This window comes from Camelina sativa, chromosome 9 (genome assembly GCF_030686135.1).
Source record: "Camelina sativa cultivar CO46 ecotype springtype chromosome 9, ASM3068613v1".
In the NCBI taxonomy this organism is placed as follows: Eukaryota; Viridiplantae; Streptophyta; class Magnoliopsida; order Brassicales; family Brassicaceae; genus Camelina; species Camelina sativa.
Window position 1 is genome coordinate 4,506,209 of NC_141888.1, and position 16,038 is coordinate 4,522,246.

At 41.4% G+C, this 16,038-nt stretch overlaps 1 protein-coding gene and 2 pseudogenes across 1 annotated transcript; all 3 read left to right on the top strand.

Annotated features, from left to right (window-relative positions):
* Window positions 1-985: 985 nt before the first annotated feature.
* Window positions 986-2,685, top strand: LOC104715003 (UDP-glycosyltransferase 91A1 pseudogene; annotated as a pseudogene).
* A 3,156-nt stretch (window positions 2,686-5,841) lies between these two features.
* LOC147937718 (cytochrome P450 71B36 pseudogene) lies at window positions 5,842-6,235 on the top strand (annotated as a pseudogene).
* A 4,482-nt stretch (window positions 6,236-10,717) lies between these two features.
* Window positions 10,718-16,028, top strand: LOC147937719 (uncharacterized). Its single transcript, XM_087464271.1, has 2 exons — window positions 10,718-13,676; window positions 15,414-16,028. Exon 1 carries the CDS (start codon window positions 12,359-12,361, stop codon window positions 13,673-13,675), a length of 1,317 nt encoding a protein of 438 aa, XP_087320397.1. The 5' UTR covers window positions 10,718-12,358; the 3' UTR covers window position 13,676; window positions 15,414-16,028.
* Window positions 16,029-16,038: the final 10 nt, after the last annotated feature.

The window sequence follows — 16,038 nt, forward strand, 5'->3', positions numbered from 1 at the left end:
TCTTTAATTTTAAAATATAAACTCTAACCACTCTTTTATAAACCCAAACCGACATATAAATTGTTTTGATTATAAAATCTAAACCCTAACCACTCTTTTGTAAATCCAAACCGACATATAATTTTGTTTAATTATAAAATCTAAACCCTAACCACTATTTTGTAAACCCAAATCAACATATAATTTCGTTTAATTGTAAAATCTAAACTCTAATCACTATTTTGTAAACTCAAACCGGCATATAATTTTGTTTAGTTGTAAAATCCACATTCTAATCATTCTTTTATAAATCCAAACTGACATTAATTTCTTATTAAAAAATCTACAAAAATTTGTTTTTTTAATTTGTTTTATCTTTTTATTTTTATTTTGATTATTTTATAAATATAATATGGTATGGCGTTTGTTGTATTTTGATTAGTTAATTAAGAGAGAGTAAAATAAAAGAAATTACCCTTAGGAATGAACCCAAAATTTTTTCTCAATGGACAATTACTATGTAATTCTCCCGTGAGTGTTGTCTCTCTTCTCATAGCTGACAAAAGAGGAAAAAAAAAAATAGACCAACGTGAATAACGTCTAGAACGACGATGGGCTATTATATATTTTCCATTACAACCACACATAACTAATAAAAAAAAAGATATTGATGGTGCAAATGTATTTTTTATTGAAGGATACCTAGAAGATTCTTATGATCAAAAAAAATATTATAAATATATTATAGAGATTTGTGTCTATCTTTTATGATTTTATTAGTTAAATATATTGATAATATTTTTTTTGATCAGAAGGATCTTTTATATTTTTTTATCATAATGATAAAGGACAATTTTGAAAGAAATTGATGGTGCAAATGTAGTTTTTATCAGGTCAGATGACTCCCCATTCATGTACGTAGGTCCACTACGAGACAATATGTCTTATCACGCCTGATAAAAATAAATGAATAACCTTTCCCTTGCCGTAAAGAGATCTCGAAATATCTCTAAATGGACTCCTTTTCCTGATCTATAAAAGAACACTAGAGGCGATCATCTATATTCCACAAATTAATCATAACAATGGTTAACATTAAAAACAAGAATAGAGATGAAACCAAGCTCCACGTAGCAATGTTTCCATGGCTAGCCTTTGGCCACTTGGTTCCACACTTGGAGCTCTCTATGCTCATGGTTGAAAAGGGTCACACCGTATCTTTCATTTCCACTCCTGGTAACATCGACCGCCTCCTCCCACGGTTGCCGGAGAATCTCTCCTAGGCCATTAATTTCGTCAAGCTCCCATTTGCCGGCCACAAGAATCTCCCGGAGGCCGCCGAAGCCACTACAGACGTACCTTTCGATCTCGTTCCTTATTTGAAAATCGCTTTTGACGGATTACGAGCTCCATTAACGGAGTTTCTTAAATCTTCAAAACCTGATTGGCTTCTCCAAGATTTTGCACCTTATTGGCTTCCTCCAATAGCTAGCCGCCTTGGAATTAAAAACGCATTTTTCGGCGCTTTTAACTGCGGGTTTTTCGGAATTCTTAAACCACCAGGGTTCGAGGAGTACCGTAAATCCCCTGAGGATTTTGTGACGATGCCTAAGTGGGTTCCATTCGAAACTCCGGTGTTTTTCCAGTTATTCGAAAGCAAAGCCTTCTTCAATGGAGCAGTGGTGGAATCCACCGAAGGGAATATCCCCGACCTGGACCGTATCGCCGGCGTACTCGACGGGTGTGATATCATTGTCATACGGAGCTGCAACGAGTACGAAACAGAATGGTTAGAACTTTTACAAGATCTTCATCGTAAACCAGTTATCCCTGTTGGAGTTTTACCTCCAAAACTGGATGAAACGTTTAAAGATACCGACGCATGGTTGTCTACGAAAAAGTGGTTAGACTCACGGAAAACTAACTCCGTGGTTTACGTAAGTTTTGGTACAGAAGCTAAACCGAGTCAATCCGAGTTTAATTCGATCGCTCTCGGTTTAGAACTTTCTGGTTTACCTTTTTTTTGGGTGTTAAGGACTCGCCGCGGTCCGTTGGATACCGAACCACTTGAGCTTCCTGAAGGGTTCGAAGAGCGTACGGCTGATAGAGGGATGGTGTGGAGAGGTTGGGTTGAACAACTGAGAACACTGAACCACGATTCTATCGGTTTGGTACTATCTCATTCCGGTTGGAATACATTAATCGAAGCTGTACGGTTTGCTAAACCTATGGTGATGATAGGTTTTGTGTACGGCCAAGGATTTAATGCGAGAGTAGCCGAGGAAAAGAAAATTGGACATATGATCCTTCGAGATGAAACAACAGGTTCCTTTACTAAAGAAGATGTTGCAAAAGCGCTGAGATTGGTAATGGATGGAGAAGAAGGAAAGGTTTATAGAGAGAGTGTGAAGGACATGAAGGGAGTGTTTGGAGATATGGATACACAAGATCGTTATGTTGATTCTTTCTTGGATTATCTTGTTACTCATCGTTAGCATTGAGCTGCATGTCTTTGATTCAATGACGGGTCAATACTGAGTGAGCTTAAATACAATAATTATAATTGATCAAGTGTTGTAACGATGATCAGTGAATAATATGTTGTTCTGAGATGGTCAAGGTCTATGAACAAAAAAGTGTTGAATGTACTATAGTTCACGTGTTGCATATTTAATAGTATGAATGTCTTCCATTCTTTTATAACAATTAGGTAAGAACCATCCTTAGCACAAGTAAATCTTATGCTATTTAATTTTATAAATAGTTTTATTTATTTGACAACAAAAAATATTTCCAAATTACTCCATTTAAATATACAGAGGATGTTTTATATTCAGATCAAATGAGAACGAAGATATAAGGAAAGATGTGTTTGGCAAATATGATAGTATACTGTATACATAAGCAAAAGCAAAAAAGAAGGAAAAAAAAAGGTGTGAAAAATTGTGAGATTGCCACATAAGCAAAAAAAAAAAAAAAACCCCTCCTTTAATATATGTATAGAGGACTTAAATTATATTGATAAGTAGGATACAATGATTTTCTTAGCTCATTACAACTTTAACATTTTATAGAATTTTAGAAAAATAATAATGCTATAAATCATTTTCATACATTATATATATTTTATTAAATAACCATAATCTACTAATAATATAACAATTAGTAAATGCATCAAAATTTATGTATTTTATCTTACTTCGTAATATATCTATTTTATCTGTAATTTTCTAAATTTTATATTTGGAAATTCTTTTTTTTTCCAGTGTTCATGAAGAAGACATAATTGGTTGCATTACTCTCAACCTAGAGACAATTTGGGTCGAGAGGGAATCAACTCGGATCACTAGCTAAGACTCCACTAAGACAAGGATGGCTGTCAAGAACGTAGAGGAGATAGGATGGTCAATTGATGGACCACTATTGTATGGATTATAGTCGGGACACACAGTGCCAATTTGACGGACCAAATTTGGAAGCAATACAATTTTTTTTTACATCCAAATTTGGTTCGTCAAATTAAGAAGAATGCCGTAGTGTTTTGGGACGACGGCCGATTTACTCACGAGAACTATGGTATCGAGCTAGATAGAGCCCGTTCTTTACCCTCGGTCTATATGTCCCCGAAATAAAAGTTCCAAACCAATATCCCCGCGAAACAAAAGTTCGATATCTATATCTCCCTAATTATGGATTATAGCGGTTTAATGTCTAAACCCGAGACCAAACCATATATGTCCCGAAAATAAACCAATTGTTAAACCAGATTTTTGCACCAAACCGACCCATTTATCATAAAAACCCAAAATTCCCAAATAAAACCTAAAATCAATTTTCATGGTTCATAATCGATTCTTTTTATTGAGTTTGCTTCTTCTTATATGGTTTGGTTCTTCTTGAAACGATTCAAGAACACAACTTTCCTAACATTTTGATCCAAAGACTTCAACTTTTTAAAAATTGGATATTGAAAGAAATGGTAAACCGAAAAACATCATCTCAGTACACATCTTCGCATACAGAAACAATTCAAGAATCTAACTTTTTCATAAAAACTGGATTCAAAGAACTCAAATTTCATATAAATTGGATTCAAAGAACTCAACTTTCATAAAAATTGGACAGTGAGTGTCATTGTAAAGAACGAGAATAACCCCCAAATTAAGTCCACAGCCTCAAAATTGAGAATTGATTGGGCATTTTGGAAGCATACCATAAACATCAAGATCAGCATTTGAAGCTTGTTTCAGATACGATTATGACAATATCCCAAAAACGTTTCCCTAAGTGAAGCTTGCAATGGACCAAGCGGAGGAGGACAAGCTTCAAAGGCCTTAAGAATTACCACTTTCAAGAATTACCATTTTCTTTTTTTTTTTACATTTTTTTTTTTTTTCTTGACATCTGAAATTACCATTTTTCATGTAAATGGTTGATTATACCCCCATCTCATGTGGAAAATTATTCACCAAATTTCTTTCTCCAAATTTCAGAATGTGTTTTTTTTTTTTTTTTTTTTGTATGAATGTAAAATTATATTCCACATAAAAAACTGTTTTTACATCAAGTGCAACTTAGAGAGTTGAATTAATTGGAAAAAGTTACAAAAGAAACCTTAACCCTCCTAGTGACTAGCATGATCCCGGGTGGAGAACCAAAATTGCAAGCCCCCATCATAAACAGAGTTGGCCATCTACAGCATTGTGCTAAATCTATTACGAATATTTTTGTCAATGAGTTTGGTGAGTTTAGCAGCTGGGATTGGAGATTCACCATGGCGCCTACCATTTCGTTCTTTCCACAAGCAATGAATTAGTGCTTGGAAAACGTATCGCAAAGTAGAAAGATGCAGCTTTGGCTGAGAGGAATCCAAAAGGAGGGGAGTAATCAGGCCCCATGATGATGTGTACCTGCTGTGAAGGACACCATACGTTAGAGAGTGCAAATCTGAGCTGAATAAGGACAGGTGAAAATAGATGGTCCCATGTTTCCAATACCTCAGGACAGAACTCGCAGCCTACTCAAGCTCCCGTTGCCCATTTGCTAAGCCTATCCCCGTTGCAAGTCTCTTGTGGTAAGCAAGCCATGCAATGAATGAGAATTTAGGAATTTGTTCCTGGGAACCAAACACCTTTGTACCAGTCACAGACCGGGATCTGTACCCGAATTTGATTCCAAGTACGCTGAGAAGAGAACTTGGGCTTAGAACAATTTTCTTTCCTTTTCCAAAGAGACCGGTCTGTCGCCTCACTGTGCAGTTGCCGAGTGACTGCAATTTGATTCAGAACCGCCTCACGATGCCGTCTGCTTCAGTGAGACTGTAGAACTTCAGAGACGATTGCGCTGGAGGCAATGCCAAGAGCAATGATTCCCCGAGCTCCCAAAGACCGATATAAATTACCAAATGGACTCCAAATATCATGCGAGAAAGAAGTCAAAGTACCAGACTCCAAATATTATGTGGTTGTGAATATTACTATCTTTTAAAGATATGTACTAGTTTCCAAATTAGTTGCAAGATTTCTTTCCCTAAGTGTCTTATTCATTACCTTGATGTAGTTTTTTCTTATCCTTTTGAATTTTCAACTTTGTCGTTTTTTCTTCTCTGATCTTTTCTTTCAAATTTGGAACAAATAGTTTGTACATAAGCAAATTAACAAAGGGAGAAAGAATACAATAGAAATTAAAGGACTTATGCTTCTTCAAATTTTCGTAACCAAAACTTAACTAAACCATTTTTTCCGTAGTCAAAGACTATTCAGTAATCAATAATACTAGTAGCGTCAAGGTCATTGTTACCATAATAAGAGAAGATATCAATGAGCTTAATTGTATAGCTGTTCATCAGCCATCAAATTAGATATGGCTACGATTTTATTTCTATCACTTCTCTTTCTCTCTTGTATTCTTCTGGCCGCCTTCAAACACAAGAAGCAGCGGCAACGTGATCAACAGAAACCACCGTCTCCACCTGGTTTTCCGATCATCGGAAACTTACATCAGCTCGGAGAATTACCACATCAATCTCTATGGAAACTCTCCAAAACGTATGGTCCTGTGATGCTTTTAAAGTTTGGAAGTATCCCAACGGTCGTAGTTTCTACCTCTGAAACTGCAAAGCAAGTTCTGAAAGTCCATGACCTCCATTGTTGTAGCCGTCCAACCTTAGCAGGTACCGTGACTATCACTCAAAAACATACTAAAGTTTTAGATTTTGTTTGTGTGTTCATATATAGGTTTAAACAAAAGCCAATGATTATTTAGGACCAAGAGCGCTCTCTTACAATTATCTGGACATTGCTTTCTCTCCTTTTGGTGATTACGAAAAGCAAGTCAAGGAGATTGAGTTGAGAATGCCATTGCTGGATGCATTCGCACTTGTTCCTCACTACCAGAAATTCCTCAAAGACTTGGTGATGGAGAGATCAAAAGAAGTTTAAGGCATGGTGGTACTAAGTCTTAAGTGCAGTGCAATCATCCAGAAGAAGGTTGTACCCAAGAAGCTCAAAGATCCTGGATCATTCACTCTACCCTGCTCCATTGGACCCATGTCTTTTGAGAGGTGTTTATGTGATCTTGGCGCTTCAGTGAATCTGATGCCATTTTCTGTGGCTAAGAGGTTGGGTTTCACAAGGTTTAAGGGATGCGACATTTCCCTCATCCTTGCAGATAGATCAGTGAGACTTCCACATGGTATCTTAGAGGACTTACCTGTCAGGATTAGAGACGTGGAAGTGCCAACCGACTTTGTGGTTCTAGAGATGGACGAAGAACCAAAGGATCCTCTAATCCTAGGAAGACCGTTCCTGGCGACTGCTGGAGCCATCATTGATGTCAGAAATGGCAAGATTGATCTCAATCTGGGAGAAGACTTCATTATGAAGTTTGACATCAAGGATACTTTGAAGAAGCCAACAATAGGAGGACAAGTCTTCTACATTGAGGAGATGGATAAGTTGGAGTTGTTGGAGGAACTAGCTGAGGAGGATCATCTCAAAACTGCTCTAACCAAGGATGGAGATGGAGGGTTCCTGCATGGGGAGACGACTTGTTACAAGAATATGCTAGACTCCCACAGAGAAACGGACGAACCAGAAGAGTTCGAGCAGTTGTCTAACGCAGAAGAGGTATGTGTAGTTGAGACAGAGAATTCAGAACGTGAAACCTCCCACTCGACCAGTGTCAAGACCCGACTTGAGTCACCACTCGAGACACCGTTCGGACCACGCTCGATTATTACCGCTTCTGACGCCCATGCTGACGACTTGTCGGAACTGAAAGCTCCAAAGGTAGAACTCAAAACTCTTCCTTCCGGGCTCAGGTACGTCTTTCTGGGAACCAATTCTACTTATCCTGTTATAGTGAATGCTATGTTGAGTGATGATGAATTAGGGATGCTAGTAACTGAGCTGAAAAAGTATAGAAAGGCTATTGGTTATTCTTTAGATGATATCAAGGGAATTTCACCTAGTCTATGCACCCATAGGATCAATCTTGAAAATGAATCATATGCTAGTATTGAACCCCAAAGAAGATTGAATCCTAATCTGAAAGAGGTAGTTAAGAAAGAAATCCTGAAACTACTTAACGCTGGAGTTATCTATCCTATCTCTGATAGTACTTGGGTATCTCCATTGCATTGTGTACCTAAAAAGGGAGGCATAACTGTGATCAAAAACGACAAAAATGAGTTAATCCTAACTAGAACCATCACAGGACATAGGATGTGTGTAGATTATAGGAAGTTGAATGCTGTGTCTAGGAAAGATCATTTTCCTCTGCCTTTCATTGATCAAATGTTGGAAAGACTAGCTAGTCATCCATATTATTGTTTCCTTGATGGGTATAGTGGATTCTTCCAAATCCCTATTTACCCAAATGATCAGGAAAAGACAACCTTTACTTGTCCCTATGGCACTTTTGCCTATAGACGCATGCCATTTGGCTTGTGCAATGCTCCTGCCACCTTTCAGAGGTGCATGACTTCAATTTTCTCGGATTTAATTGAGGAGTCAGTGGAAGTGTTTATGGACGATTTCTCTGTATACAGTTCCACTTTCTCCTCCTGTTTGTTGAATTTGTGCAGGGTATTGACGCGATGTGAGGAGACGAACCTGGTGCTTAACTGGGAGAAGTGCTATTTCATGGTTGAAGAAGGGATCGTTCTGGGATACAAGATTTCTGAAAGAGGAATTGAGGTTGACAAGGCAAAGATTGAGGTCATGGTTCAGCTTCAACCGCCTAAGACAGTGAAGGACATCAGGAGTTTTCTGGGACATGCTGGGTTTTACAGGAGGTTCATTAAGGACTTCTCAAAAATTGCAAGACCTTTGACAAGGTTGCTGTGCAAGGAGGTTGAGTTCGAATTTAACGCAGCATGTTTGGAAGCCTTCAGCACGATCAAGGAAGCCTTGGTTTCAGCACCCATAGTGCAAGCTCCGAATTGGGATCATCCTTTTGAGATCATGTGTGATGCTTCAGACTTCGCAGTTGGAGCAGTTCTGGGACAGCGTATTGACAAGAAGCTTCATGTCATCTACTACGCGAGTCGCACCTTGGATGAGACTCAGGGAAGGTATGCTACCACAGAGAAGGAACTCCTAGCAGTTGTGTTTGCATTCGAAAAATTCAGGAGTTATCTTGTGGGGTCGAAGGTCATTGTGTACACCGATCATGCCGCTCTGAGACACATCTACTCGAAGAAGGATACCAAACCGAGACTGTTGAGATGGATCCTGCTTCTTCAGGAGTTTGACATGGAGATAGTTGACAAAAAAGGCATAGAAAACGGAGTTGCAGATCATTTGTCTCGAATGAGAATTGATGATGTTGTCCCCATAGATGATTCAATGCCTGAGGAACAACTTCTGGTAGCCCAGGTTTGTGAGCGGATGCATGACACAGGGGTTGAGAACCTCAAAATCAGATGCATGGCAATCACTTCTGAGACTGCACCCTGGTATGCAGATGTTGTGAATTACAAGGTATGTGGAGAAGTTCCTGATGACATGGATCCATACTGGAAGAATAAGCTTTTCAGAGAGGTCAACCACTACTTATGGGATGAACCCTATCTGTACAAGAGAGGTTCTGACGGTCTGTTCAGAAGATGCATAGCAGAAGGGGAAGTGCAGGGAGTGCTTGAGCACTGTCACGGTTCCACCTATGGAGGTCACTTCGCCACATTCAAGACAGCTCAAAAAGTTCTTCAAGCAGGTCTCTGGTGGCCAACCTTGTTCAAAGACGCTCACAACTTCATCACCAAGTGTGACGCTTGTCAGAGGATGGGCAACATCACAAGGAGAAACGAGATGCCCCAAAATCCGATCCTGGAAGTGGAGATATTTGACGTCTGGGGGATAGATTTCATGGGACCATTCAACCCCCCATCTAATGGGAATGTCTATATTTTGGTGGCAGTTGATTACGTTTCTAAGTGGGTCGAAGCCATAGCTAGCCCCACCAATGATCACAAGGTTGTTCTGAAGCTGTTCAAAAATATAATCTTTCCAAGGTATGGGATACCTAGAGCGGTGATCAGTGATGGTGGAACTCACTTCGTCAACAAAGTTTTTGAGAGCATGCTGAGAAAGTATGGGGTCAAGCACAAAGTGTCTACTGCGTATCACCCTCAGACCAGCGGTCAGGTTGAAGTTTCGAACAAACAAAGCAAGGGTATCTTGTCAAGAATTGTTGGAGTCTCGAAGAAAGATTGGTCTGTCAAGTTGGACGAGACTCTCTGGGCATACAGAACAGTGTTCAAGACGCCAATAGGCAGAACACCGTTTCAGTTGGTATATGGTAAAGCATGTCATCTCCCTGTGGAGGTTGAGTACAAGGCACTTTGGGCAATCAAGCTGTTGAACTTGGATATTGACACAGCTCAGGCTAAGAGAACTCTTGACATCCATGAGTTGGAAGAAATAAGACTTGATGCTTATGAGAGTTCCAAGATTTACAAGGAGAGGACAAAGAATTTTCATGACAAGAAGATTATTGTCAAGGAGCTCAAAGCTGGAGATCAGGTTTTGCTGTTCAATTCCAGACTTAAGTTATTTCCTGGAAAGCTTAAGTCTAGGTGGTCTGGACCATTTACAGTCAAAGACGTTCTGCCATTTGGAGCTATCACTCTTCTGAACAAGGATGGCAGCAAATTCACTGTAAACGGCCAAAGAGTAAAAAAATATTTAGCTGATCAAGTCCGCCCAGAGGGGTTTTCTGTGCTCCTCCATGAACCCCCAAAAGCCTAAAAGCTGAAAAGTCAAGCTAGTGACTTTAAACAAGCTCACTTGGGAGGAAGTCCCAAAGGTATCACTGTAAATATTTTTTTTAGGATCCTTGTGTTTTTAATTTTTGTTTTTGGTTTTCTTGTTTTCAGGAATCTACAGAAGGGAGTGTTGACAACAGAGATAGAGGATACAGAGAAAAAAAAAAAAAAGAGCAGAGTGAAAAAGAGATTGGGGGGAAACTTTTTATTTCTTTTCGAAAAAAAAAAAAATGGAAACGAAAAGAAAATAATGGTACCATCGAGCCACTTGCTCTTTCCCTCCCCCCCACGAGATTTTTCAACTCTCTTGTCACCTCACCCCCCATCTCTCTCTTGTTCCCTCACACCAGACACATCAACTTTGTGTCACCTCACTTCACCACCACCCTCACATCTCTCTTTCTTCTCCCACTTGCACGACACCCTCACCATCCCTCTATTTATACCATCTCTTCTCTACTCTCTCCTCTCACCAAACAAAACAAACCCTCACATCTCACCATCTCTGCTCGACATCATCATCTCACTTCACTCACTATCTTTTGCTTGATTCTGCGAAGAGGATTGTACTGCACTTCACCACCGCAAGTCTTCACCTGTTCCGGCGACGCTCCACACTCGTTGCTCGGGCCGCTCAGTTCCGCCTCCACTCGTCGCCGCCGCTCGAACCATATCACCCTCCAGCGAAGCTCCACACTCGATCCTTAGCAACGGACCACTCTGCTCGAGCCATCATCACGTCTCATACCCGATCGAGTCTTGCTGTCGTCCGAGCCACTGCGACCATCTTGCTGTCGTCCGAGCCACTGTCGCAATCTTCGTTCCCGGTCGAGCCACTGTAACAATCTTCATTTCGACCGAGCCACTGTCACAATCTTCGTTTCGACCGAGCCACTGTCGCAATCTTCGTTCCCGGTCGAGCCACTGTAACACTCTTCGTTTCGACCGAGCCACTGTCACAATCTTCGTTTCGACCGAGCCACTGTCGCAATCTTCGTTCCCGGTCGAGCCACTGTAACAATCTTCGTTTCGTCCGAGCCACTGTGACCATCTTGCTGTCGGTCGAGCCACTGTAACAATCTTCGTTTCGACGGAGCCACTGTCGCAATCTTCGTTTCGATCGAGCCACTGTCGCAATCTTCGTTCCCGGTCGAGCCACTGTAACAATCTTCGTTTTGGTCTAGCAACTGTAACAATCTTCGTTTTGACCGAGCCACTGTCGCAATCTTTGTTTCGTCCGAGCCACTGCGACCATCTTGGTTCGCATTCGAGCCGTCCATCCTCGTCACCGTTTCGCTCGAGCCATTATCACTATCTCCGTTTGTCTCGCGCCATACTCAATTTCATTTTATTATTGCCCGGTCACTAACCTACTAATCTTTGATTTTGAGTTTGAATTGTTTCAGCTTTGCAATGTCTGACAATTTTTGGGACGAGATGTATGATAATTATGGTTGTCAGGTTCCAGGACGTGTTGCTACTTCCAAACCGCCTACGCAAGGCGCTGGGTCAAGCAGACCAGCCAAACCGCTCTCTAAGAGCAAGAATCGCGGGAAGCGACCGGCACAAGCTTCACACTCAAAGGAGGATGGGAGCGATTATGAACAGGAGGAACCTGCGTTGCGCTCAACACCAGCTCCCAGAAAATCGGTCAAACGGAAGAGCACTAAGACGAAATTAACTCCCAAGAAATACTACGAGCTGTTCCAGCAGATGCAGTTTGAGGGAACAAGATATCCCCATGTTGAGACTATGCAGCAACTTGGGATTTGGGAGGATGTTCAGTATCTGTTTAGGCGGTGCCATCAGGAGGGAATCATGAACACACCAAAAAGCGGATACAGGGAGGAGACAATTCAGTTCCTCTGTACTCTGGAGACGCATCTGTATGCGGATGAGCCGGGAATGATGTCTGATGGAGGTCTGGGTTACATTACATTTCGCGTTTATGGCCAGTTCTACACTCTCAGTTTCAAAACTGTCGAAGAGATGTTTGGATTTCCCAGCGGAACGGGGACTACGCTGCAGTTTGATCGTGATGAGATATCCACACTCTAGGCAACGATTGGGAGCACACCCACATTCACTTTCTCAAAGACAAAAGCGCTAAACATGCGAAGCCAAGTGTTGCGTTACTTCCAGAAGGCGGTCACCAATGCATTTTACGCTAAAGAGATTAAAGGATACATGACGAATGGCGAGCTAGAGATGATCGATTTGGCGCTTAAGGGACTCTCATTCACTGCCATGGATTGCACCGTGCTGCAAGGTGACATATCCAACACTTCCGTCTCGCTCTACCTTATCAACTACATGCTGACATACAAGCATTGGGTCTCGCGACTAAGCCTCAACCACACTCCCGGAGTGATGTGCATGGGAGGCATCGTGACTTGGTTCCTTGAGGCTGCTGGCATCCCCCTACACTCTGAGTCGCACCCACCACGTTGGATAGACATCCGCTACCTGCGACAGCTACGCACTTTGGATTGGGGTTTGAGGCATGGAAGATTGCTCTACAATTTTGTGCATCCTGCGGTCGGACCTTCGAGATTACTCCTCCCTTGCGTCGAGTTGACTACAATCTTGGGGGGAGAGCATATCGAGTTTATCCCTCCTACGGCTATCTTATACAACTCGGAAGCTGAAGAGGATCATGTAGACGTTGCGGAAGCATGCGCCGAGCCAATGGAAGACAACACAGCGGAATACCGCCCAAAGGAGTACCGCCCAGAGGAGTACCACCCAGAGCAGTTCCACTTCGAGGAGTACTCGGATCCGAGAATGTCCAAGGGGGATCGAGCCGCTCATCATAGACTCAACCTGCTGCAACAATGGGGGAAGGCCAGAGACAAAACGTTTAGCCGTTTTACCAAGAATGTCATGAACTTCATGCGTAAGTTTAGCTGTTCGACATCCACAACCGCGGTCCCAAGGTCTATCCCCGAGGATACCAGACCAATGCCAGGACGCCCTTCCGTGAACCTAGAGCGAACACCTTCTCCGATTCCATCCCCCGCACGTCAATCTTCATATGTGCCACGGCAGTGCCCATCTTCTCCAGTCCCTTCACGCCACTCATCACATGAATCTAGGGAGAGAAGGGGACGCGGTTCGCGTGGTTCAAGAGCCTCCTCAAGTCGTCGATCAGCACGTCGTTCTGCAGCTCAAGCTGAGCAACAAGTTGGACAGCAAGGTGATTATCAGCCTACGGATGTGGTAGTATTAGTCTCGGACCATGGCGAGTCTAGAGTCGACGACATGCAGTGCGACGAGCAACCGAGCACTTATCAGAACACGCAAGCGGTTGAGCAACAAGTTGACCAACCAGGTGAGACCACTCCTGCGGATCCCGAACATGGTGAAGGACAGAGCCAGTACCACGCACCAACTCCTTGGGCGAGCTCAGACTCCTTTTTCTACTACTGAGGTACTCCTACCTTCCTTTGTATATACCATTTCATTTCTGCATTGTTTGTGTTGTGATTCTTAAATCCTCCTGCAAATTTTTCTTACACAGAAGACTGTGTAATTTAAGTTTGGGGGAGGGTTTGAGATGATGTATCTGATGTCGTGTTTTGTGATTCTTATTTCAAATTTTTTGCATCATATCATGTTTGAGTCTGCATCCATCTATTTGCATTGAAAAAAAAAAAACAAATCGAAAATTTCCACAAAAACAGAGTGTTCATGTAGTTTGCACTTGCATACTAGGATTGCGTTTAGGTTTATTCATATAGGGTTGTTGCATTTAGCATAGGGGTTGATGATGATTGTAACCTTGTTAGCATGCTGGATTCAATAGGATAGGATCAAGGCCCTTGTTCTTAGTTCTTTGATGCTTGTTGATTGAACCTGAAAAGTTAAGATTGAAGCATGTTTTGAATTGATATCATTCCCTATCTACTTGAACCTAATCCTGACTTGCAATTATCCTGTTATGCATTGAAGTTGAACTCATGGATACCATATACATACTTGGATTGTCTTTCACATTTTTACCACCCTTGTCAATCCAAGTAGCTGATTCCCATCTTTGGAACAGTTCCCCGCACCCTTAACCAACCGTTCTTTTAAGCCAATTGTATTCTTGAGTGTCAGGCCTTTTTCCGAGTTGAGCTTGTTAGAAAGTGTTAGGTTCTAACCGACAAGAGTAGGATCCTGTGTAGTTCTAGTTCGCGTTATCCGGACTAGTAGGACTAGGTGAGAACTCAAATTTTGGGTACTGGGTATGGATTTGTGCAGAAGAGTGAAGTGTAAAAAGAAAGTAAAGGGTAGAAAATCTTTAGGAGGAGGATGTGTTTTCAAGGTTTACAAGTCTAGTAAAGGATTTGGGTTGAGCAAAATAATGAGTTATTGGTTCTGGGCATAAAACGAAAAGATTAGACAAAGAAAAGAAAGTAAAATGTTTAAGATGTCTAGATTCCTTAGAAAAAAAAGAAAAAGAACCTTACTGATAATAAAGATTTCTTAATCCGCTAGAATGATAAGAAGTGAACTCCTCCGAAGACCAAGTGTAAAGAATGAAAGAATGGGTTTGAGACAATGTTTGTTGAAGGGTAGAACCAACTTTGGTTTGGAACGTTCTTTGGGTAGACAGGGCGCTGCTCTTGTATGTATCAGTTGGTTTCAACCTTTAGCCTTCTCTTAAGCTCAACTCATTTTCGTGAGAAAACCTTGTCCTGTATTGATGAAACCACTCGAGAAGGAGACCATCTAAGTCTCTAACCTTTCACCCTAGCCAAATGAGTTCAACGACATTGCTTAGCTTGATTCACCGTTCTCTGTTAATGAATGTTAAAGGGAATGATTGATAGGATTGCATGTGTAGAAAAAAAAATATAGAGTTCCTTCACCATGCATCATAGAACTAAAAACAAGGACCTTGATTCTAACTATTTTATTTAGCATGTTTTAGGTTCTGAGACCCCATCTTCACACCTCTTCTCCATACTCTATTCTTGATTGTTTGCTTGAGGGCAAGCAAAGAGTAAGTTTGGGGGAGTTGATATGTCTATATTTTGTCTCTCCTTAGCCTATTCTTATCATGCATTTAGCTAGGATAACTCATTGGTTTGCATCGTTTCTAGTTGTTTCTATACACTTTGCACGACTAGGTAGCTCTTGCATCATCCTTGCATACATTATGCATTTTGGAGTATTTCAGGTATTTAGGAAACGTTGGAAGCCATTCTCGTCCGAGCCATGGTCACCATCTTCGTTTCGTCCAAGCCATGGTCACCATCTTCATTTCGTCCGAGCCATGGTCACCATCTTCATTTCGTCCGAGCCATGGTCACCATCTTCATTTTGTCCAAGCCATGGTCACTATCTCCGTTTCGTCCGAGCCATGGTCACCATCTCCGTTTCGTCCGAGCCATGGTCACCATCTCCGTCACGTCCGAGCCATTGTCACCATCTCCGTTCCATCCGAGCTATCCATCCAAGCCATGCTCCTCAGCCTTCCATCCGAGCTATGATGACATTGGATTCCATTCGACGCACACGGACTCGATCGCACATGTCGGGAAGAAGGACGTTTGGTTTCACACGCTTCAGGAGATTACCGAACCGACGCTTTACCTTGTCGTTTTAAGTTTTAGAGCTTTCCATGTTGGACTACTATATATACATTTTGTTAAGTCTTTGCGGGGACATCTGATCTTTTTATCTCGTTTTCGTTCCCAGAAGGTTTTAACCTAGCATCCAAAAAAACGTTCTCAGACTTGTATTCCGATATCTTTGAGATTATTGAGATTTTGCATTTGATTCCTTCTACAAAGTTGTTCATC